The sequence below is a fragment of the Rhinolophus sinicus genome, chromosome 15, assembly GCF_057876585.1.
Source record: "Rhinolophus sinicus isolate RSI-liver-muscle chromosome 15, RSI-T2T, whole genome shotgun sequence".
Lineage (NCBI taxonomy): Eukaryota > Metazoa > Chordata > Mammalia > Chiroptera > Rhinolophidae > Rhinolophus > Rhinolophus sinicus.
Genome location: NC_142515.1, coordinates 112,703,596 through 112,728,152, shown reverse-complemented (window position 1 = coordinate 112,728,152; position 24,557 = coordinate 112,703,596). Strand labels below are relative to the sequence as shown.

Below are 24,557 nucleotides of genomic sequence, written 5' to 3'. Positions count from 1 at the left end.
ATATACTGGTTTGTATAATGGCTACATAAAAAACAGAAATTTTAAAAATAATATGGTAGAAAAATTCCTTGAGCTTAAGATGAGTGCCTCTCCCTTCCACAAAGAGAAGAATGAAAACATTTGGGGAACCTATGGGTTTCCCAGATATATCACAACTTCCTAGGAGGTTACATGGCTCCAAATCTCTCCTGTGGTCTGTGTGTGTTCTTGGAAACTCTGAAATTCCAGAATGCCATGGAATGGAACAGCTGTGGCTGGTATGAGTTGTTCTAGTCTGAAGTTTTAAAGTATATGAATCTGTAAATACATGTGCTGATTTCTTTTTAATCAGCTAGCATTAAAAGTTCACATTGAGGAAATGAGTTTCTGTTTTACAATTTGGGGGAATTTTAATATACTAGTATTCATATTGATGTTAACATTCATGCTTAAATATACATAAGGTGCTTATTTCATTTTGAATATATTTTTCCATTTGGATTTAAGGTAACCTCCCAAGTAGTTAATTTATTGCTAAACAATTCAGGTATAAACTCAGCAGTGTTTTTAAATTTTGAATTCAATCCTTTTCATTTGTGTATTAGTTTTGGATTTATTTGGATGTAAAACGATTGTGAATGGTGTTTGTTTATCATCATGAGGTTTATACACTATGTGTTAGATCGGGGAAATGCATCACAGAGCTAATAAATTGTTATTAACTAATAATGAGAAACTAGGATGTGCTTGATGGACATTTTCTCCTATCTTTACCAAAACTCTGCAAAAGAGATATTTTAATTCCCACTTTTCTTAAAGAAGCTGAGAAGTTTAATATCTTTACCTTGATTATACAAGTAGGAGGCAGCTGGGATTCAGACTCAACATACTATTTTATTCAGAATGAGAAATTGGTGATGCAGGCAGAAGATTTTTAAGCTATGAAAATAGAATACAGTGAACAAGACAGTATTGGAGTATACATTAGATATTTAATTGATTGGCACTCAGCAATATTGTTTGCCACTTCTTTTTCTTTAGAAAAAATCCAGTGATTTTGTAGCAAGTCAGTAGAACTTAATGATAATGGAATTTAGAACTACCTATCAAATGCATGGGGGTCAAAGGGTACCCCAGCCCCTAACTATAATACAATTTGACTATCACTCTTGGTTTGGATGACTTTTATAATATCAGCTTATTGAAATTGTCCAGATCAATCCATTTGAGTGGAAGCTTTATTATTAAAATATCTGGCATATTTTCCCAGCCCAATTTTGACATTCACTGTAGTTCTATTTCATTATTTGAGAATGTGTTTCTGATATTTTTGATTGGTTACAGTCTCACTCCTCAACTTTCACAAGAAAATGTATTCTTATCTCACCACATGACGCTAAATTTAACATAAAATATCTGTACTTCAGGTATCTGTCAGAAAAAAGAATTACCTTGTATACATTGTCACTATTTATTAAAAGTTCACGTAAAAGGTAAAATATTATGGGGAATTATCTAAAACAGTGTTCCTCAAACTTTAATATGCTTATAAATCACTCCTGATCTTGTTGGCATACAGATTCTGATTCAATAGATTTGTGGTGGGTTCTGAGATTTTACATTTGTAACAAGTTTCTAATAACAATGCTCTTGACCCATAGAGTGGGAAGGGCCTAAAGGATATTCCCCCACTCTTCAAGGTATCCTAGAACTTATCTCTGATTTGAACTCAACCTGCAGAGAACTGAACACTGGGACTATATTGTTCCCACATCACCCTCACACAACAACCCACATCCCCCAAGTCCTCCAACCCCTGTAAAAGTGCTTTCACTAAATTTTGTTTTGGACTTATGATTAAAATGAGGGCCAGTATGTACAACTGACCCCTGAACAACACAGGTTTTAAGTGCATTGGTCGACTTGTACACAAATTTGTTTCAATAAATGTTAATCTATTTCCTCTTTCTTATGACTTTCTTAATAGCATTTTTCTCTACTTTAATTTTGTAAAAATACAATATATAATACATATGAAATACAAAATATGTGTTAATCTACTGTTTATGCTATCGGCAAAGCTTCTGGTCAACAGTAGGGTATTAGTAGTTAATATTTTGGGGAGTCAAAAGTTACATTTGGAGATTTTACTGCTCGGGGGTTGGAATCTCTAACCCCCATGCCGTTCAAGGGTCAACTGAAGTACATGACTACGTTTTTTGAAAGTATATTCTTAGTACATTATATACTACATTTATTTTACAGTACCCTCTCTATAATCATCTGCTTGGTATATTTTTCTGGTTTGCTTTTGTTTTATGGTAATACTCTGAATCATGTGACTAACCATTATATCTGTTTTTATTAGCTGCTAAAACATCCACAGCTAAATTTGTGGCTTACTTAGTACTAACACATAATATACCAAATTATGTATTTTGTACACCTACCTAAATCTTAACTTTATCTTTTCTATTCTCTTTTCCATAAACCCTAATGTCTTAAGATATATTTTATGTTGTATATATAGTTTATAAGCTATTATAAATTCTTCATGAAAAGGTTTTAATGAATTCTTTAACAATTTAATAGAGGCATTAATTACTGCTATAATTAGTTATATGTATATAATTACTATGAATTATTATAATTAGCTTTTACTATAATCCAGTCCTATTATGCTAAGCCCTTCCTATATATGACTATCTAATTTTAGTTGGTTATCAGTTTGTTTTTTCTTTGCATACTTTTGTTCTGAGGTCAAAGAAGCAGTAAATCCCTATGTAAAATCCTTGTGCTCACTTCAGCAGCACATATACTAAAAACCTATGTAAAATCCAAAACCAACAGTTCTTTGGAGGACAATTTAACAATATATAATAAAAGGCAAAGCAAAAAAGGGGTGGCATACCAACAATTCCACTGCAACGAATTTGTCCTAAGAAAATTAAGAATATGCACAAACGTTTCACTACAAATCTAGTACACTATGTTGCATTCAAGCTTCGTTCAATGGCCAAAATAACCAAAAACGTGTTATATCCATAAATGAAACTGATTTGTTGGTAAAGAAAATATGTGAATCAATAAGAAAAGATGTTCAAATGTATTTTGGAAAGAAAAAATAAGGTTATAAAGCAGAGGTGTCCAAACTGCGGGTCGCGATTCATTTTTATTGGTCCGCAGCAAATTCCAAAAATATAGTTTACTTAAATAAACCAGGTGAGGCAATACGTACTTCACCTCGAGTGAGTGGCCGGGCTGTTTGTGTATTTTACCGAATATGGCCCTTGGTGAAAAACGTTGAAAAAAGTTTGGACACCCCTGCTATAAAGCATCCATTGTTATAATAAGTATGGTTGATTTTTTCCTTATTTTTTGGCTCATCCAAGTTTTTATTAAATATATGTATTGCAAGCATAATTTATAAAAATGATTTTAACACATGGCAAAAGGCAAATGTTATAAGACTTTATGAGATGGTATAAATACGTGGTAACACGTATAGGAAAAATAGAGTAAAAAGAATACAAAGACCTAAAATAATCAGATTAAAAGTTGTCCTATGTATTTGGTTCAATGATAACACTGGAATCAGATTAAGAAGTGGTTACTGACGACAGCATCCTGAAACAGGTTTTGTCAGTGGTAGGATCTCCATCGCCTGATAACTTCCCAACGCAATAACTGAATGAGAGAGAATGTATGCAGCCTCCTGATTACCACCAACCAGGTTTCACCAACTGTGACCTAGTCAACAATACCAGGATTTCCTAGGACTCGAAGTTTTGGGTTTGTGCTCCTGGGGCAGAGTTGGTCCTTTCCAGCTAGCTGATGAAAGTTGTCTTGCCAGCAGTCTCAAAGGGGTCTTCTTTTACTTTTTTTTTTTAAATTAAAGTTTATGGGGTGACAATGGTTAGTAAAGTTAGATAGGTTTCAGGTGTACAATTCTATAGTACATCATCTATATATCACATTGTTTCTTCACCACCCAGAGTCAGTTTTCCTTCCGTTGTCATATATTTGATCCCGCTTACCCTCATCTACCAAGCCCCTCCCCCCTTACCCTCCTGTAACCACAAGTCAGACAGAAAAAGTCAAGACCACATGGTTTCACTGACATGTGGTATATAAAACTCAAAGAGGTCTTCTAATGAGAGTGTTGGAAGAGATTAGCAAAAAGAGAAACCAACAAGAGAACTGGCAGACAAAATGAGAGTGGTCATAGACTCCAGAGAAGAGGAAAGGGTGAAAGTCCGTTTCAGAACAAATAATTAAGGATGGTACAATTCTTTGTGATCAATACAGAAAAAAATTAATTACAGCAATATTTATGCAGCATCCTTATCTTTTTTTTTTTCCTTTTTCTTCTTCCTATTAACATCATGGCTGTGTTTTTCACTGCTTTGGGAACCTGAGTCTGTTTTGTATTCCTTTTACAGGAAATGTCAGCCTATTATTCACTTATTTGGCAAATATTTTCTGAACCTCTGCTTTATGACAAACTATTCTAGGCACCATGGCTGCACAAGTGATCTAAAATACCCTCAGCCTTGTGCAGCCAACATTTAACTGAGGAAGGCCAAGAAGAAACCAATAATGAGGTAAATAATGTACTGTCAGGTTGGACTACATTGAAAAATAAAGTCAGTGATGCTCTTTCAGGTGGGGTTCAGGGAAGACCTCTCACAGGAGGTAGCATCTGTCAGAGATGTATTATCACATCTGCCTGCTTCTGCCACTGGGAATCAAATAAACACAGACTTTTCACAATTAATTTTAGGGTATCCTGCCCAAAAATTAAGAGCAATGAATATACGATGATATTTCCCCAAGCAACTAACTATTTGTGTGTGTATGTCCTTGTCTCCTTATCTTCCCCATCTATCTTTATCTACTACTACTACCACCATTATTTCTAGTACTAGTACTATTACTACTACTGGTCTACGATTCCTTACTTGAGACTCAGAAAAACCAAAAACCTTTGAAAATTAAGACATTTTTCATAACACATATGGAGGTAAAATTTAACTCACCTGACCTTTGGTGGCAAACCTGAGTTGAACCAACCGACAAAAGGCCTACATACTGACTTCTATCTCCCACTTAATGAGAATAGTCCTATGCTTTATTGTACAACATCAACATGTTTTGATTACAAATTTGATTGCAGATCCACTTGTCTTGTTACGTTTCTAAAACTTGAAATTTTCTGAATTCCAAAATACATCTGGCCATAGGAGTTTCGAGTAAAGGATCACAAGCCTGTACAACTGCTACAAGCTACAACTATCACTACTGTTGGTGCTGCTACTACAAAACAGTGCCTTTGAGTAGCTCTCTATTTGTTATTCCAAATCATTCTAACATTCCATTGGCCTGAAAGTGTATAACTAAAGAGAAAACTTTGCATCACATCCATTTATTGTGTAATGAACACACGTGACCTTTTAAACATTATTTTCTGATCATTTAAAAAATCAAATTACAGGAAATCTAAGTCAACACAATGTTAACATACACAGCCATATCCAGAGCCTCTGATCATAACCTTGGATACCAGCACTCTCTATGCCCACTGGCAGTTTCTACGTCTACTTATTATTACTACTAACATTTTTATTCATAGTCAACATCCATGTGTGGTGCATTTTGTTTGATGAAAACAAGCTAATTAGTGCTGAACCTTCCCCTAGTTCATAAATTTATTCCTAAGAACATTGAAAGGAAGTGAAGTGAGACATGTTCAGTAACAGATGTTTGCCTTTTTTGGCTGCCTTTTGACAGTTTGTTCTCTTTCATTACTTTTCAAGAAATTTAGTTAATGTTCCCTTTTCTAGAGACCAAGTGGCCATAGTTTCCCAGGAGGTTGGGGGAGGGGGCACTCCCCAGGGCAGGTACAGCCTGTTCACTCCCTTAACCTAGTATCTGTTCAAATGCTCTCTACGTTCAACTTTTCATTCTTTCATCCAGGTTTTGACAACAATCACACTCCATCTTATCTAAAAAAAAGCAACAAAAAAAAAAATAAAACACACACACACACACACACTCACACACGTTGACTGGCAGCTGTAGGACTAGAACTATAGTGGGCATTATCACTAGTGCCCCTCAAATAGCTCTCCCAAATGAGATCATCTCAAAATAAAGGGTCAATATGATTGAATGAATTTGGTTGAATCTCTTGGCTTCCACAATAAAGAAAGATGGTGAAGTAGCTTCCAAAAGTAAAAATCCAATGGTCTTTAATAATAAAAGAAATGAAAAGTGTGTAGATTAAGATTTTTCTGTGTAAAATCAAAATAAATTGATCCAAAAATACAAATTAAAAATTATCCCATTTCTTTACCTAAGCCTCCATTTTTAAATATGATTTAGTATAGGTGGGATAGCCATACAGTTAAGTGACGGTACATTGGTAAATCTAAGTAACATTACATATAAATCTTGCATTCGTCAAGCTTTTTTTTAAAACTTCATGAGAATGTTACATATAAATCTTGACCAATTTACTGTGACTATACATCTTAACCTACTTTTGCTAAAATATTCATGGCATGCCTCCTCAATTTTTCCCAGTAAGTATCTTAGCTAGAACAACAGTAAGAATTTTTACCTAGAAGTCAAAATTTAATAACATAAGATAAATTATGACTATAAAAATACACTTCAGGCCCAGGTAATATTGCTGCAAGACAACATAACTATTGAGATGTGGGCTTTTAATTGCAATTATGTATATTTTATATACATAATTTTATATTGGAGTGGGGAAGGAAAAGAGCAGAGAGAAGAAATTGTGATGTGGGAGAAAGAAATGAACAAAGATTTTTTATAGTTAAACATTAATTTACTATTTTTATTTTGTAATAAAATCTTTCAAGAGATGCCCAAAGTATTCTGACTGTATAATTTAGTAAAGAATTACAAAAAGATATCTAAATTTCCAAGTTAAAAGAACAATATTTCCTTAGATTCTTACAATTTTCTTTTACTAAAATGTTTCAAGAAAATTCTCCAGAGAAAAGTGATAAATTTCATGTTAAAAATCTAGCCAAACCCATTCTATGGTCAAAATTAGGCTTATGTAAAGAATAATGTTATATTTGAAAATTTTCATTTCTTAAAAATATTTCTACAAAACGAATGGATTTTTTTTTTGTTTATTTTTTGTTTATGAGATGAAGCTGTAAGTACGTTAAAAAAGTACGACCAGTGACTTGTTTTCCCCTCTCTTATATAGGATTTGTTTGTTCCTCGTGGGGGAAGGAGGAAGAAGCCAAATACACAGGGGCACATACCTAAAGCACCATCTATTATGTCCAAGCCATGGTTAGTAGCCCTTTGTGCTACTAATTTCCCACTCAGCAATGAATAAAGACCCCCAGCTTGCATTCAGAGCTCTCCAGAATTAAGTCTACTCTTGCCAGATGTATCCCCAAAAGAAAGATGTTTAACTGTCCTTTTTCACACAGCTAGAAGCAGTCTCTAAATTGTCAGCCTAAAACAGGGTAGAACTGGGAGGCTTAGAAGCAGCAGTTCATTCTTTTACCTTTACTTGAAGATAATGAAAAAACAGCCTTCTATGGGTATTACTTTTATTAAGGACATGTATGCATTAGAAATATATATCCTGTTAGCTGGAGGTAACTGTCTCTACTATTATTAATTAACATATTCTGAAAGTAGTAAATTACAAAAGCTATCAGAATTTCAGAAACATAATATTCATATAGTTTCCTTATCAAAAATTTATATAATTTTTTCTTAATAATATTCACATAATGTCCTTATCTATAACAGGGTTGCAATGGTTCAGTTTTAGTAAATTTATTTACAAAGAATTTAGCAACATAAGTTTAAATATGATGCAATTCAGAAGGCTAAGTTTATGGGAAAAATATAAAACTCAACATTTGTTTTTTGTTTTTTTTTAAACAGTAAAGAATTATTCAAATGATAGGAAAAATAATTTTTCCATATATGTCTGTCGTCTAATGGTGTTATGTACTGAATTGTGTCTCCCCAAAATTCATATGTTGAAGCACTAACCTGCAGTGTGACTATGTTTGGAGTTGAGGGCATTAAAGAGGTAATTCAAGTAATGGAAGTCATAGGGTAGGGCCTAGTATGATGAGTATCCTTATAAGAAGATGGCGTGACACCAGAGACACACACAGGAAAGACCACATGAGGACACAGTAAGAAGGCAGTTGTGTGCAAGCCAAGGAGAAAGAGGCCCCTAGAGAAACCAGCCCTGCTGGCATCTCGATCTTGGACTTCCAGCCTTCAAGACTTGGAGAAACACATTTCTATTGTGTAAGCCACCCGGTCTGTGGCATTTTCTTACAGCAGCCCAAAAACACTAATATGAAGGACAAGAAGAAAAATAATGTGGTGATGTGAAAAGACAAAAAGGCAGAAAGGATGAGACAGACATATTCACACCCAGAACAGAACACATAGGAGACGTAAGAAACCCACACACATATACAGACACTGTAAGACACAATGTTGTAAAATAGCGTTTTGCAGTCTTTTAAGAAATTGTTGCAAAAGACATCAGAATCACATGAGTTTATCCTACTATTTACATGGAGAGATGTTAGGACTTGCCCTGTTAAAAAGATAAACTTAAAGTCTTTTTTCCCATTTTCAAGCCCCAGATCCCCATGTCCCTATTTAGAGAGCCTTCATTCATAAAACCATCACTGTGTGTTCATAAAATTTCCCTTGGAATTTTTAGTCTTCTAATTGTGACACTCCTAATACCATGTTTCCCTGAAAATAAGACCTAATCGGAAAATAAGCCCTAGCGTGGTTTTTCAGGATGACATCCCCTGAACATAAGCCCTAATGTGTCTTTCAGAGTAAAAATTAATATAAGACCCCGTCTTATTTTCAGGGAAACATTGTAGATGTCTTCATTCTCCACTGGCCTCCATTCTATTTTCTTAGGTAAAGTACCATTATAAAAATAGTGGCTCTCACGTTTAGGGAAAACCATTGTGATGGTCACTTTGGCTATTAGTGCTCTTCAAATAAAAATTAATACACATATTTAGGAGTAAAAATGATCAGCAAAATTTACATAAGATATGATAACGGAACTAAAGCACTGCTTCGGGGGAAAAAAAGATGCATTTCAATAAAGAATCATTTTAAGAATGAAACAGGTCCATAGTAAAATCTCACATGTTATATCAAAATTAACCCAACAATTTCCCAGAAAAATAGTAATTCAACTCTGTGTCCAGTTTTACAAATACTTACGGTACAATATTCCCGAAATGATGATCCAGAGAAACTAGGAAAACTGGAGCCTCGTGTGGAACGGGAAGTCCTTAATGACATAATTCCTCTCCAATCGTTAAATGCTTTGGCTGTTAGAAATATCAGTGCAGGTTAAAACAATATTTATCCAGAAAAACAGTAATCATACTGCTTAATGTTGCAAAGAGCAAAGTAAATCATCTTTATGGCCCAATTATCATATATTAAAATTGCATCTTGTCATATAATCAGAGAGACGTAAAGATGTGATAGCATCCAAAGACAGAGGCCTCAATTAATTGGCTCCCTCATAATATAAAGCTCTGGTGTTTTTAATGGAGATAGTGTGCCCATCAGAAAAATAATAGGCTCCTTCTTTTGACTCCCTTCTCTTCAAGAACATTGACTACTTTTTTAAAATGAGACTTAAAGCAAAATCATATTTGTGAATAGCATTTACAAAAATAAAAGAACCATTCTTCTCTCTGCTACGTAAATACTATAAAAGAAAATTCAGAATTATTATGAAGGCACAAGCTATGGAACTGCAAAGCACTTAAGGCAAATAGGTTGAAAGAGCAAAAGGTTAGCTAGCATATACCCACATATTTCTTCTGTCTAATGGCAGTTATTACATGGAATTTCTGCAGAAAACTTACTTCTTTAATGACAAGGAGAAAATTTAAGATTTGTTTATTTCTCAGAAATATAAATCATTTCAAAAAGTTAAAAACTCAGTTTAATCCTGCCATCCAAATGAATCGAACTATTGTCACATTTCCGTTTTTCTTTCTAACATTTATATACATATATATTCTTTCCTGAAAATTTCAATTTAATAGTCATCTATGGACTGGTAAATTTCAAGCAAATTTAGAGAAAACTCAAAAGTAATAAATGCTTTTATTTTATTGCTTCCATTTATTTACAGGATCATAAGTTAAGTGACCCATAGGGAGGCAGTGGTAACAAAATATTTAGAAACGTGATGCTATCTCAGACACATCCTAATCAAATCACGTACACAACCTATCCCATATTAATTGTATATGTATTTCTTTCATTTCAGTCAAAAAGAATCTCTGCCCTCTATCTAAAAGGCAACATCTCTAGAAGAGAAAACATGATAAAGTGCATACTTTAATCACAAATCAATATAAACAAATGAAATCCTTTAATGCAAGCAAATGTCAATAACGGGGAGATAACAGAGAACCTGAAAATATTAGAACCTGGGAAGAGGATAGCAAAAGAAAAGCCATATGTGTTACACTCTAATTGAGGACTTTTATAAACTTGGGGAGATACAGGATAGCATAAGAGTTCTCAGAGACATGTAAGCCCTCACAGCTTTTTTGATTAATTTGAAGCACTCCTTGACTCACTAGCACTACCCCTGGAGGCTTCTCTTTCCAAACTCCCTTTTAAATGTATGAACTCTTCCAGGACAAGGACAGTATCCTACTTGGAATTGCTCTGTCCTTCCGGTTCATTAGCAATGAGATAAAGGTAGCTATGCAAACACTGGTGAACAAGACTTAGCCTTATGATGTTAAATCCTGCATGCAAAAGGGAAACTTCCTGATCACTGAAGAGCCCAACCCAAAATGAAACTAAATGCCACACAACTTATTTTACCAAGAGAGCCCAGAGCATTTCAAATATTTCACCTTGTTTATCCACAAAACAAGACTCATGTAGTTGAGAAGGCCATTCATTATTTTCTCCAGTATATACGCATCAGACTAGAAAATATAGCTATAACTTTTCTACTTCAGGAAGCAGTAAAGCCTCCACTAAAATCCTCAAGGTAATCATTCACACACTGATGTTATGCTAATGACTCCTCCTCAGAAGCCAGGCACAGAAGGTGACATGCCACAAATTCTGGTTTATTTCTCAAAGTCAGTCGAAAGTTATAAAGTGATAGTTTTGAAGACCAAAGTCCTACATCAAACTAAATCTTTACAAACCGTTCATGGAGCCAACAATCTTCACAGATAATGCCACAAAGAAATGAAGATTCTGAATTCTAGGGGTGCGTGGGTGAGGCAGGGAGGGGGAGGGGGAGAGGGAGAGGAAGAGAAAGAGGGAGAGGGAGAAGGAGAGACAGAGACAGAGACAGAGACAGAGACAGAGACAGAGACAGAGACAGATTGGGGGCAAGCATAGGCTGTATATTGATAAATGAAAAAAATAAGAAATCTTATCAATAATCCCAGTTTATCAGCCAGCAATATAGAATAAAATACTCTGAGATTAAACAAATCTGGGGAAAATACATTATCAAAATTTAGAAAGAAGCAAAATGGTTTCATCAGGTTAACAAAGAATTATTAGCTATAAAGCAGCTAACTCCGAAAGTAAAAAAAAAAAAAAAAATCATTAAATAACTACCCATACTGAGTCTTCCTGCTTTTAATTTCCTTGATACTTAGACTCTTTCTGAAAAGTATTACTATACCGCTAGTTCATGTTACGTTGTTGTCTTCTGTATATCTTACTTCCCTATCTAGACTTAACTGTCTTTCACTTGTTTTGTATTCCCCCCAAAACTATATACAATGCTGTGCCCCAACCATATGTACTATGCATGCTCCTAGACTGACTTGGCATTGATTGAAAGGCCCAGCAGCAAAACTGTTAAGAGTGAAAAGCCCCATACAATGCAACTGACATAAATATCGGAAGGAATGGAAAAGCCTCAAAAATAGATTTTTTTTTTTAAAGTTCTACTTTTATTTAGGACCAAATATTTTTTACCAGACCATCTCCCCTCGCTTTCTAGCATCATCTTAATGTTTATAAATAGGTAATAGATTTTTAAATACATTTCAGTTGGGCATGGCTTTTTATTTTATTTCCCATTCTGTGTAATTAACAATGAGCCAATTATTTACACAGGTGAGAGATTTCTAAAATCTAATAAGCATAGTTATTTTAGAAATTTGAATTACTCAGATGGCTCACAGAAAACTGATAAGATTGTATACTACACTGATATTGCCAAGAGAATAAGGGAAAAAAAAGAAGGGGAAGAGGAAGGAAAGACAAATTCCTAGCTAGTTAAAATAGTCACCCTTCTGTAATCGTTGTAGTGACAAACATTTACTACATATCTCAAATAGATGACTTTGTCCAAGTCACCTGAACATCAGCAGAAGACCCAAAGATAATAGAAATTCAAACTTGTCAAATACACTGTTTCAGAAACCAAATGTTCATAAGAAATAGTCGATGCAATGCCTCCAACAGAGCTGAAGAAGTCCAAATGAAGGCATGAAGTATCTTTATGAGGACATGATAGAGCCCAAGACACCACTGGGTTCAGTGGTTCTCTGTCCTTACAGCTTCTTTTATGCCAAGCTTGTTCTGTTTCCCTTTTATCAATTCCCTTGTAACAATTAATTCTTTGAGTTAATTGCACATGCAGTTTTAATCTGTAGGTAATTACAAACAATTAATAGTTAGGAGACAGAATTAGCAGTTCTTGGTTTGATTATCTATATAATTAAAAGGGGTGGTAAACTAGAGTTGACAAATAGCATCTTAATCACTTGAATAATCAAACCCCAGAAGCTTGCGTGGCAGCTGAATTCCATCTGTTATATTAGTTCAAATTTTAGAATCAATGACTGACATGCCTATTTAAATCAACTTACATTGTTAATTTATAGTCAAAAATGAACAATATGTATTCAAAGATTACTTAAACTATTTACCTTCCTTCATTTGTTTATAATGAACTGTTTCCAAAAGGATTCAATAAAAATAAAGATTCAACAGACTAACTATATATATATCCACTGAATGCCAGTTAATATTCATGGCTCCCAAATATTGTGATATAAAACATCTATGAAATATTGATAACTTTTTTTGGATATAGGGATAACTATATCTATACCTACATATATATTATAGATATAATATATAGTATACATATACTATGCACATATATTATATCTATAATGTATGTGTATATATTATAGATATAATATACAAATCTACAATATAACATATATTATATATAACATATATCTATAATATATAGATATAGATATAGATGGGTAGATACGAACTTCATTTTTATTAAGATATAATACAGAACAGTGGCATCACTGTTGCATAATATATTTCTGAATTGTCAAGTGTTTGAACAATTTGGGCAGATACTTATAAGCTAATAGTGGGGAAAAAAATTTTTAAATCATGATTTCTGATTTAATATGGTTTGTTACATTCAGCTGTAAGGCAGCTCCCTTGACAACATCACTAAATATTGTAACTATAAAGGAAAAGATGAAAATCTCAAGGAGACCCAAGATGGCAGAGTAAATAAACAATGTGTCTGCTTCCTTCCATGAACACATTAAAATTGTTACTAAATTATAGAACAATCAACCTGGAGAATCATCTGAAGTCCAGCTAAACAGAAATTTTATAACTAACGATATGAAGAAGCCACACTGAAACTGGTAAGAGGGGAAGAGACGCAAAACAGGCTTGTCCAAAATCTCTGTGTGGCAGATGATAACTGAGAGGGATACCTCGGCTGCAGAGATTCCTTCTGGAGGAGTGAAGGAGCCCAGCCCCACACCAGGCTCCCCAGCCTGGAGTACTGGTGCTGGGAATGGGAGGCCCCACAACATCTGGCTGTGAAAAACAGTGGGGATTCCAACCATCTGGGTGAGACAGAAGGCTGTAAGAAACCCAAATATCCTCTCAAAGAGCCCATGCAGAGACTCATTCACTTGCAGAAACTCACCTTGGGCTCCAGCAGAGGGAGAGTGACTCGGAAGGCATAGGAGGCATACAGGAAGCAGACTGAGATGTGTGGCTTCAAGGCCAGGGCTAAAGGGCAATCCCTTTTTCTCAATAAGGAGTCCTATTCCCATGCAGCTGTAATTTTTAATGTGCTGAGCCCTGCCCTTATGCTTATGGCGAAATTTGAATCTGACTGGTGTGGTGGTTCCACTCTGCTGACTCACTGGGACCCCATCCCACCCAAAATCCCCAAATTCCTGGAGGTACTTTCTACAGGAGCAGCCAGCCCTGTGTGAATTGCAGTCTTTCTTGAAAAACTGTCAGAGTCCACAGGTTCCGGGGGGCACATCTGGTCTCAGTGTACTCTAGGACTTTTGCTGAGTATCTCCAAGGTGCAGCACTGGCACCAAACCAGACTCTACATTAGCCTATTGACCACAATGCTTCCCACTGTAGTGACTCCTTGAGATCCTGCCTTATCCAACTTGCATGATGCTTTACCAGTGGTTGAATTTTAAAGGAACCAGCAGCTGGCAGCTGGAGTCAGGTTGTCCTGGCTTTTTGGAGAGCTACCCCAGGCCTGGTACTGGTGGCAGCAGTTCTTGATTCACAACACGGCCTCTACTATGTGCCTCCAAGTTTAGCACAGGCAGCAAAAAGCCACAGATTATATTGTAGCTCCTACCAGGTAGTCCCTAGCTGGTGACCGGCAGTGGGTGACCTGGGCCTGCACCAGAGCTCCTCCCAAGAGGCTCCAGAACCAACATACCTAGAGGTTAGCTTCAGACCACAGCAGAGCATCGCCCAATTAGCCCCAAAATCAGCACACACAAAGGGCAGTCTCAACAGGCATCAGAGCCTGCTGGGGTAAATCTCATTCAGTAGGGTAAGCCTACCACACAGAAGCCCATAGCTGTAGATGTGGCCAAACCACACAACCAGTCAGCCTGAGGGTCAATCCCACCCATTGACATGCCAATATCACTCAAGGCTCAACTGTAACAGGAGAGTACACAACACTGACACAAGAGACACTCCAGGAGAACCTGGAGCAAGTGACTAGGGAGATTATGCCAGGGCCCCACAGGGCACGTACTACATAAGCCCACCTGGTCAAGACTGGGAGAATAGCAGCCCTACCTAATACATAGAAACAAACACAGAGGAAGCCAAAATGAAGAAACAAAGAAATATGTCCCAAATGAAAGGACAGGAGAAAACTCCAGAAAAACAACTAACTGAAATGGAGGCAAGCAACCTACCAGAGACAATGTTCAAAACAATGGTTACGAGGATGCTCAAGGGACTTAGTGAGAATTTCAAAACAAAGAGATAGCAAGCTTAAGAAAGGACATAGAAACCATAAAAACAACCAGTCAGACATGAAGAATACAATAAGAATGAAATGAAGAATGCACTAGAAGGAATCACCAGCAGACTAGATGAAGCAGAGGATCAAATTAGCGATTTGAAAGACAAGGTAGCAGAAAACACCCAATTGGAACAGCAAAAAAAAAAAAAAAAGAATTTAAAAAAATGAGGTTAGTTTAAGTTGACCACTGGGACAACATCAAGCATAACAACATTCACATCATAGGGGTACCAGAAGGAGAAGAGAGTAAGCAAGGAATTGAGAATGTTTTTGACAAAATAATGAATGAAAATATTCCTAACCTTGCGAAAGAAATAGATAGACAAGCCCAGGAAGCACAGAAAGTCCCAAACAAGGTGAATCCTAATAGGCCCACATCAAGACACATTATCATTAAAATGGCAAAGGTTAAAGAAAAAGAGAATCTTAAAAGTAGAAAGAGAAAGGCAACCAGTAACTTATAAGGAGCTCCCATAAGATTGTCAACTGATTTCTCAACAGAAACTGTGCAGGACAGAAGAGATTGGCACAAAATATTCAATGTGGTGAAAAGCAAGGACCTACAACCAAGACTACTCTACCCAGGAAAGTTATCATTTAAAATCAAAGAACATATAAAGAGCTCCCCAGACAAGAAAAAACTAAAGGAGTGCATCAAACCTGTACTACAAGGAATGTTAGAGGGACATCTTTAAAACAGCGGTTAAAAAAAAAACACCAAAATTATGATTCATAAAATGGCAATAGCTACATATCTCTCAACAATTACTTTCAAGTAAATGAATTAGATGCTCCAGTCAAGAAAAAGCAGGGCTGAATGGATATGAAAATAAAACCCTTACATATGCTGCATAGACGAGACTCACTTCAGATTGAAAGGCACACACAGACTGAAAATAAAGGGATGGAAAAACATATTTCATGAAAATGGAAACAAACAAATAAAAAAAGCAAAATAGACTTTAAAACAAAGGCTGAAACAATAGACAAAGAAAGACCCAGTAATCCCACTTCTGGGTATTTATCTAAAGAAATCCAAAACACTAATTCGAAAAGACACATGCATCCATATGTTTATAGCAGCATTATCTACAATAGCCAAGATATGGATGCAACTGAAGTGTCCATCAATGGATGAATGGATAAAGAAGAAGTGGTACATATATACAGTGGAATCGTACTCACTCATAGAAGAAAATGAAACCTTACCCTTTGTGACAACATGGATGGACATTGAGGGTATTAATGCTAAGCAAAATAAGTCAAAGAAAGACAAATACCATATGATTTCACTCATATGTGAAATCTAAAAATCAAAATGAAATGAACAAACTAAAAAGAAACAAACTCATAGATACAGAGAACATTTTGATGGTTTCCAGATGGCATGGGTGTTAGGGGGCTGGGTGAAAAAGGGGAAGAGATTAAGAAGTACAAATTGCTAGTTACAAAATAGTCATGGTGAGGTAAAGTATAGCCAATAATATTGTAATAACAATGTATGTTGTCAAATAGGTACTAGATTTGTCAGGATGATAACTTCGTAAGTGGTGCACTGAATGAACAATGGCCCTAAAGATACTCATGTCCTAATCCCTGGGACTTTTAAATGTTAGCTCCTATGGCAAGAGGAACTATGCAGATGTGATTAAGAATCCTGAGAGGGGAAGACTATCCTGGATTATCCTGATGGGCCTTACATCTACTCACAAGTGTCCTTACAAAAGAGAGACGGAGAGAGGAGAAGAAAATGTGATAACAGAAGCAAGAGATTGGAGTGATTTGAGGAAAATGTCCTGAGCCAAGGAATGCAAGCAGCCTTCGGAAGCTGAAAAGGCAAGAAAACAGACTCTTCCCTAGAGTGCAAAGAAGGAATCAGTCCTGTGGACACCTTGACTTAGTCCAGTGAAATTGATTTTGGATTTCTAGCCTCTACAACTCTAAGAGAATAAATCTATGTTGTTTTAAGCTACCAGGTTTGTGGTAATTGGTAGAGCCACCATGGGAAATTAATATAGTCTTCAATTCTGAAAATCTACTAAAAGACTTTAACTTTTAAGATATTCTACTAGACCCACAAAAAATAAAAATAAAAATTTAGAAACGTGTTGGCTCACTCACCTTATTATAACAAGCCAATTCTTTAAAGTAGAGGCCAAAAACAATAAGTAGAAAATAAACTAAGACTTTAAAAATATATATTTGTAAAGTAAATAAAAATTGAAATGAGAGTTTTTAAAGAGCCAAGAAATACAAGGAAACCAAAAACATAATGACAGAATTACAATGTCCTTCAGAATTAGTAGAGATATTAGAGACAGTGCAGAATATCAAATGACTGGATTTGGCAAGCACTCTTAGAATGCAGAATAAAGTGCCCAAAGATTAAAATGACAAGAGAGAGTACAGATTAAAGAAAAGAAAAAGTAAATATCCATCAAAAGAATCATACACATTGTTGAAGATGTAACCAGAAATCTTAATGAAGAAAACATACAATATTGAATAATTTCCTGAATTAAAAAAAGATGAGTCTTCTCAGTATTGCGGCTCATTGCATTTTAGGTAATATTAATTGAAAGAGGTTTGTATGACAGTACATTCTGCAAAATTACAGAAATAAGAATATTTAAATGATAAGAATACAGAATATTTCATACATGCTTAGAAAGGGAAAAAAAAAATCTCAAAAGTGTAAAACTCAGTTTGTTCTCAAATGTCTTCTAAGAAAGAGCAAAATAATCAATACTAGAACGCCACCAACAGAATTTCCAGGAAAAAGAAAAGTTGTGAAATGAAATTTTGTAACCAAATTGACTTCAATGCATAAAAGACAAAAAAAAAAAAAAAAAAAAAAAAAATCATTCCAAACACACCAATGCCCTGAAAATTTCAGAGAAACCATGAGTTTTGGTTAAACAAACAAATACTTATCTAAAGACAAAGACATGAATCAAAATTAAGGACAAAAGAAGTTAGAAATCATGGTATAGGAGTACTAGCCATTCCTCCATTAACCAGTGTATTCATTTCTAGTAGGAGCACCTGCAGTCACGTGAATTCTGTAGCTAGGACTTAAAGCTTGGTCCTGCCTGGCTTTATGTCATAGTTTCTTTTCTGCTTATTCTACTTTCCCAGGAACCAAACAAGTTGTTTCCTAGGGTATAAACGAACTCACAGTTGAAATGAAAAGGTCTTGCAAATGGAATCTTGTCCTATGATTACCAAAAACAATAACAACTAATCAATACTGTTCTCTCATACATTTACAATGGCTAAATGTCTGGAACATGTACCCAGAGACCCAGGAAACAAGACAAGAATAACAAAGAACACTATAACTGCTATTTTATTTTCACAGAACCTAAATAACTTTTCTCCTTTTAAAATTCAAATTCAATCACCTGAATCATAACTTGGTCCCTCACAAAGTTCCTCTTTATGTCATAAGAACAACCTCTGAGTGTTTCTATGGCACGCTGTTGTTCAACGAAGGAAAAATGATACCTGGAAAATAAATTGTAGGAAATACACCAGCGTTTTAACGGTGAGTATCTCTGCGTGGTGCAATAGTAAAGGACTGTCACGCGTGCGCGCGTGTGTGTGTGGTAGTATTCTGTATTTTCCAAATTTTCTGCATTTAATTATAACTAATTGCAATTTTAGAGAAAACTCATTCCAAACAAGACTATATAATTTTAGGTAAAAAGAATAAAAACTATGAATAAAAGCAAACTCTGGAGAAAGCACCATAGAATTCTCAGGACACTCACTTTCTAGGGAGGCATGAGAGTAAGATTAAATTTTACTCCTTTTTCTAAACAGGAAATTTTCTATTTATAAGGAGAAAACACAATTTGTTAAAAACTTCTTTTACCAAACATACATACAAAAATAAATGTTTCCTTTAAATTTGTCCTCAATGAACACAACATTTTAGGGGACGGGTAGGTTGGGGAACCACAAAATCTGTAAAGAGTCAAAACTTATATTCCCTTCTCAGGAAATAAGAGAGACAGTCTGCTGTGTCATAGCAGCTTTGGAAAACATTGGCCTCAGGCTTAGAAAGTAAAGACCCTTGATTAACTAACGCAGGAGCCCAGGTACCAGGGCTGTCAGAGATTTACTTCTACAATGCAGGGGCAGCTATCTGAAGACGTGACCTGAAAATGCCTCTTGATGGCAGCTCACCTGCCATCTTTGCCAAGAAGCACTCTGACAAATACAGCTCATGCTGGCAGCAAAGTGCAGAATCCAGGAGGGCAGGCTCCGTGGCCAGGACACTGTTTTATCCTATGCCTGGTACAGAATTGTGCTAATAGCTTTGAATGAATGGATGTTCAAATGAATAGGATGATGTGTTTTACAGATGACAATGATGTCATAGGCTTACAGGTGAGAGAGAGCGAGAAAGATAGATAGATGATAGATAGATAGATAGATAGATAGATAGATAGATAGATAGATAGATAGATAGATAGATAGATAGACAGACAGACAGACAGACAGACAGACAGACAGACAGCCATCCAGGAGAAAAGTAGATATTGAGTGATAATTCATTGGGAATGTTTTCAGTGTGCTCCCACCACAAAAGGAAGCAATGATCAACTAGTCTTTTGTTTGTCTCGTGTAATTCTAATTTCTTTAAAGCAATTCTTCCAGTTTTATTATGTGTTGATGTTTGGACCATATGGATCTTACCTATTTCAGTCAAGGTTTTGGTGCCCACGCTCATACATACTTGGTGAAAATGAAAAAGATTTCTGGGAATGCAATTTGTCAGTAAGAGAAGTCTTTTAAATATTTATATTTTTATGCAATATCAATTTCTAGGAACCTTTCATGAGGAAATAATCTGAAATATGCCAAAATATTTTTTAACAAAGATGCTTATTAAGGCATTATTTATATTAATTGTGCACAAGAGTTAACACAACAAACTTGAGACTACTATTCTTAGAAAGACAGTCTTACAAAGTTGACCACTGGCTGGCATCTGGGAACTTGGCAGGTAATTAGCTCCCTACAATGAAGTGAAACTTTCTCTAAAAGATAAGGGGATCTCACTATGCCTAGACTATGCAAACAATATGGTTTATGCAGAATACCTACTTTCCTGCTGGAAATCTGGACTATTGCTACATGCTAAGCAGAGGATGCGATGTGACCATACCCCAATCAAAGCCATGGGCGCTGAGTCTCTAATGAGTTTCCGCAGTATACAGTACTTCACACGTTATGACTCATTACTGGAGGAATTCAGTGCATGCGTGTGACTCCACTGGAACAGGACTCTTGGAAGCTTGCTCCTGGTTTGCTCTAGACTTCACTCCATATGCCTGGTCCCTTTGCTGATTTTGCTTTGTATCCTTTCACTATTATAAACCTCAGCTGTGAATATGACTATCTACTGAATCCCATGAGTACTTTTAGCACACTACTGAATCTGGGTGTGATCTAGGGGACCCATACACAATAACATCAGAAATAACATAAATGTCCAGTAATGGGAAATCGGTACATATAAGCATTGGATTATTTTATAACAAGAAAAATTTTGCTTGTGAAATTATTTACATTAAAACTATGATACAGAAAATTGAAAATATTACATACCTTATGCTTTTAATTATGAACCAAAAAAATCCATAAACAAAAGGACTAAACAAAAATATGCCAAAATGCTGAAAGTGACAGCTTCTGGTTTCATCAAATTTCTGTCTGTATTATAGTCTTTTCTTTTGTTCTGAATGTGGGGTTCATGAATCCTACAGTAAGTACCAGACTCACATATGGCCACCTTTTAAAGCTACCCTAATTGTTTTTTGTTTTTGTTTTTTTTCCTTATACCAGTTGCTATAGGACCTAACCCATGGTTTATTTCTGAATAAGCTTTAGAGGAATGAATTAGGAAGCACTCCATGAACCCTAGACAAACACATTTGAGTTAGACATAAAGGATAAGCATGCTGAACATGTTTAGCTCAAACTCTGCCCAGTTTGGTCTCCACATCACATGGAAATAATCTGACACAATCATACCTTATATTTGAACAGTTTAAATGCTAAGTGAATGAACAGAAGCAGGTTGTTAGCTGAGAGGTTCAGCTTACAGGTTCATCCCAGTGTTGGGAAATCTGGATCCTAGAATGACTATGGGGCAGAAGGGATGACGTTCCATGATGCCTTCACATATATGTTCCATCATTAAAGGAAATACACACATGCCACTCCTTCTCAACTATAAGGAAACAGACATGAACATTTGGCTTTCCAGAAGTTCTACAACAAAAATATATTTGTTTTGTAATATAAAAGGATGATTAAGCTTTAGAAAACAAAACCTATCTTCAAAATGTTTCATCACAAATCTTTGGGATTTTATTTATTCACAGGTTATGCATGAGTTAGAATTATTGTGCAAATTCTGGAATCAGCTGGCCTTTTTAGAAAACAAAAAGAAGAATCTCATTCCCTCGGAAAGATTGTTAATTTTTAGTTATTTCCATCAGTCTTTGATGATTGGCTTGTCAGAAGATTGAAGTTCATTAATGTATCATTATCTTTAGTAAAAGCTCATTAAAGCAATACATTCAAGAGAGGAAATAAGCGTCTAGCGAAAAAAACAAAAGGATAATTACAGAACAGCATTTTAGCCCTGCTTGTGTCTGTGTATTTATTCCAAACATTTCATTCCACTCTTTTCTACATCCCTAGTCATAGCTAAGAGAAAGTTAAGGTATAGACTATATATGATTGGTAGAAACTTAACAAAATTATAGGCAGAGTACTACAGAGAAATTAAAATTTCATGTAAGTACAAAGAGATTCACTAAGACCAAGTCTATAAAGCTCCAGCAAATATCACACATAAATATAACAAATAAGATTAGTAAAATAAGCTAACAAACAAAAACTTTCCATTATTATGATCGACAGTTAATTATTGGATTTAAAGTTTAGCCAATTTCGACCTGTTCTTTTCAATCCTTTCAATCATCATCAGAAAGAAAGCAGAGATAAAACGTAAATCAATGTTTTTACTTATGAAAAATATAAGTGAAAGTAAGTTCTGAGTGAATAATGAAAATTCTGAATATTAATGTGTTAAACGTTATCTACGAAGTAGCCATGTGGGCCCTGTTTCCATTATTACTGATCATGAAAATTGATTGTACTAATAAAATATTTCACAGATGCTCTGTCTTCTTACTCCTACACATCAACAGATCAAATTCAACAAAACTTGGTTCTTTTCAGAAACATAATACGTATTATTTTAGCAGCAACTTTAAGAATAATTGAGGACAACATTAAGTTCATTTCTTAATTTATCTTACTGGTTTTACTAACTACTATGTCCTTATATGAGTCTCCTCTAGTTAAAGTGCTCTACTTGCCTTAACCTAAACAAATACTGAAGTCCATCTCCACTCATTTGCCTCTGCTGTTCTCACTACCCATGGTAGTTCATTTTATGTGTCAAGTTGTCTAGGGCACAGTGCCCAGATATTTGATCAAACATAGCTGGACGTTGCTGTGAAGGTATCTTTAGATGAGATTAAATTTAAATCTGCTTTGATTAAAGCAGATCGCCTTCCATAATATGGTGGGCCTCATCCGATCAGTTGAAGGCCTTAAAAAATGAAAAAAGACTGACGTTTCTCGAAGAAGAGAGAATTCTGCCAGCAGACCCTTCACACAGAAGCTTTGTTGGAAATATTGTAAAATTCTAGGTCAGAATCTTCCTCTGTTAGAGCAGAACATCAGAAACGCATTTTATTTTTGATCTTCTACACTAGAACATAAGGACTACAAGGTGAACAACTTTTGTTATGTTTACCAGTGTCTCTCCAGGAACAGAGGTCACATAGTAAGTGCTCAATAAATATTTGTCAATTATCCCTGTATATCAAAAATGCTGTCACCAGCACAAGACCATAAACTATCAATTATCAATATTAAATTATTAGGATGGAAATTCATTTCAAAGATTCGAGTTCAACTATGTATGCTCCTTTCTGAAAATTATTTATCAGTAACTTACATCTATTTAGCATGTTAAAAATAGCTTCTACGCAACACCATCTCATTTGAGCCTCATCTCTAATGAGAAACAGATAAAACAAGAATTACCTCTCCTATTTTAGAAAAGAAAAAATGGAAGCTCAGAATATTTTGGTCGGCTGAGATTTCAACCCTGGTTTTTTTGTTTGTTTGTGTGTTTGATTGTTTGTTTGTTTTACTCATGATCCTTCATTCTATCAATTGTAGAAATGCCTTTGTTTTTTTCAGCTTAGCATACTGCTAATTAATCAATCATTTTCATTCAGTATTATTAATTCTAGTAAGAGAGAAAACAGATCCTGAGAAGTTGAGCTCAGAGCCAAAGAATGAGAAAGAGAAAATCAAACTCATTTTATGGGCTTTTTGGTGCAATATTAAGGAATACAATTTCAAAATCTTAAAAAATATGTAGAGTTCACTTTTCACTTTAAATATAAAAAGTCACAAAACAAAATCTTTCCCACTCTAACAAGCCAGATAGTCTATAAAACAATTTTTTAAGCCCATCAGAGAGCTGAGGTCACAAGGCAACCTGATGAACTGTGATACAAGGTCGACAAGGTCTTCCAACGAGAGAGAAAATACAAATAACTTTGGGCAGAGCATCAGAAGAAGAGATGACCACCACAGAAGCGGGCAAGGAGAAAACAGCTGAAATTTTAATAAATCTTTAAAGGTCAAATGTGGACTCACTTGAAGCAAAGAGTCCTTGGGATCTAAGACACTGGGGCATCTGCACCCACTCTCCTACTCTCTTCTAAAGGCTTCCATGAGTACAGATGAGAAAGAGTGGGGTAGGGCAGGAGGTCTGAGAGAGACCGCCTGTGATGCAGGTGTGTGCGTCTAGCCTTGGTTTGGAGGTGGAACAGAAGGACCTAGAGAAGGCTGCCTCCACACCAGACACTGCATGTGTACAAGCTGGTGACTGGGGCAGGCAGAAAACTCAGCTCAGTTTATGAAGCAATTATGACCCTGATAGCAAAACCAGACAAGGGTATTACAAGAAGGAAAATTACAGGTCAATGTCCTTGATGAATATATATGCAAAAATCCTTAACAAAATATTAGCAAATCAAATACATCAATATAT

General features: G+C 35.4%; 1 protein-coding gene across 1 annotated transcript in view; it reads right to left on the bottom strand.

Moving 5' to 3' along the window:
* The window catches only part of IQCM (IQ motif containing M), a 242,330-nt gene that overhangs the window by 159,871 nt on the left and 57,902 nt on the right, over window positions 1-24,557 (bottom strand). Inside the window, exons 6-7 of the mRNA XM_088792677.1 lie at window positions 9,259-9,368; window positions 1,956-1,973 (exon numbers count right to left, since the gene is read on the bottom strand). Coding sequence (XP_088648803.1) covers window positions 1,956-1,973; window positions 9,259-9,368 — 128 coding nt within the window. The remainder of the gene's footprint in view (window positions 1-1,955; window positions 1,974-9,258; window positions 9,369-24,557) is intronic.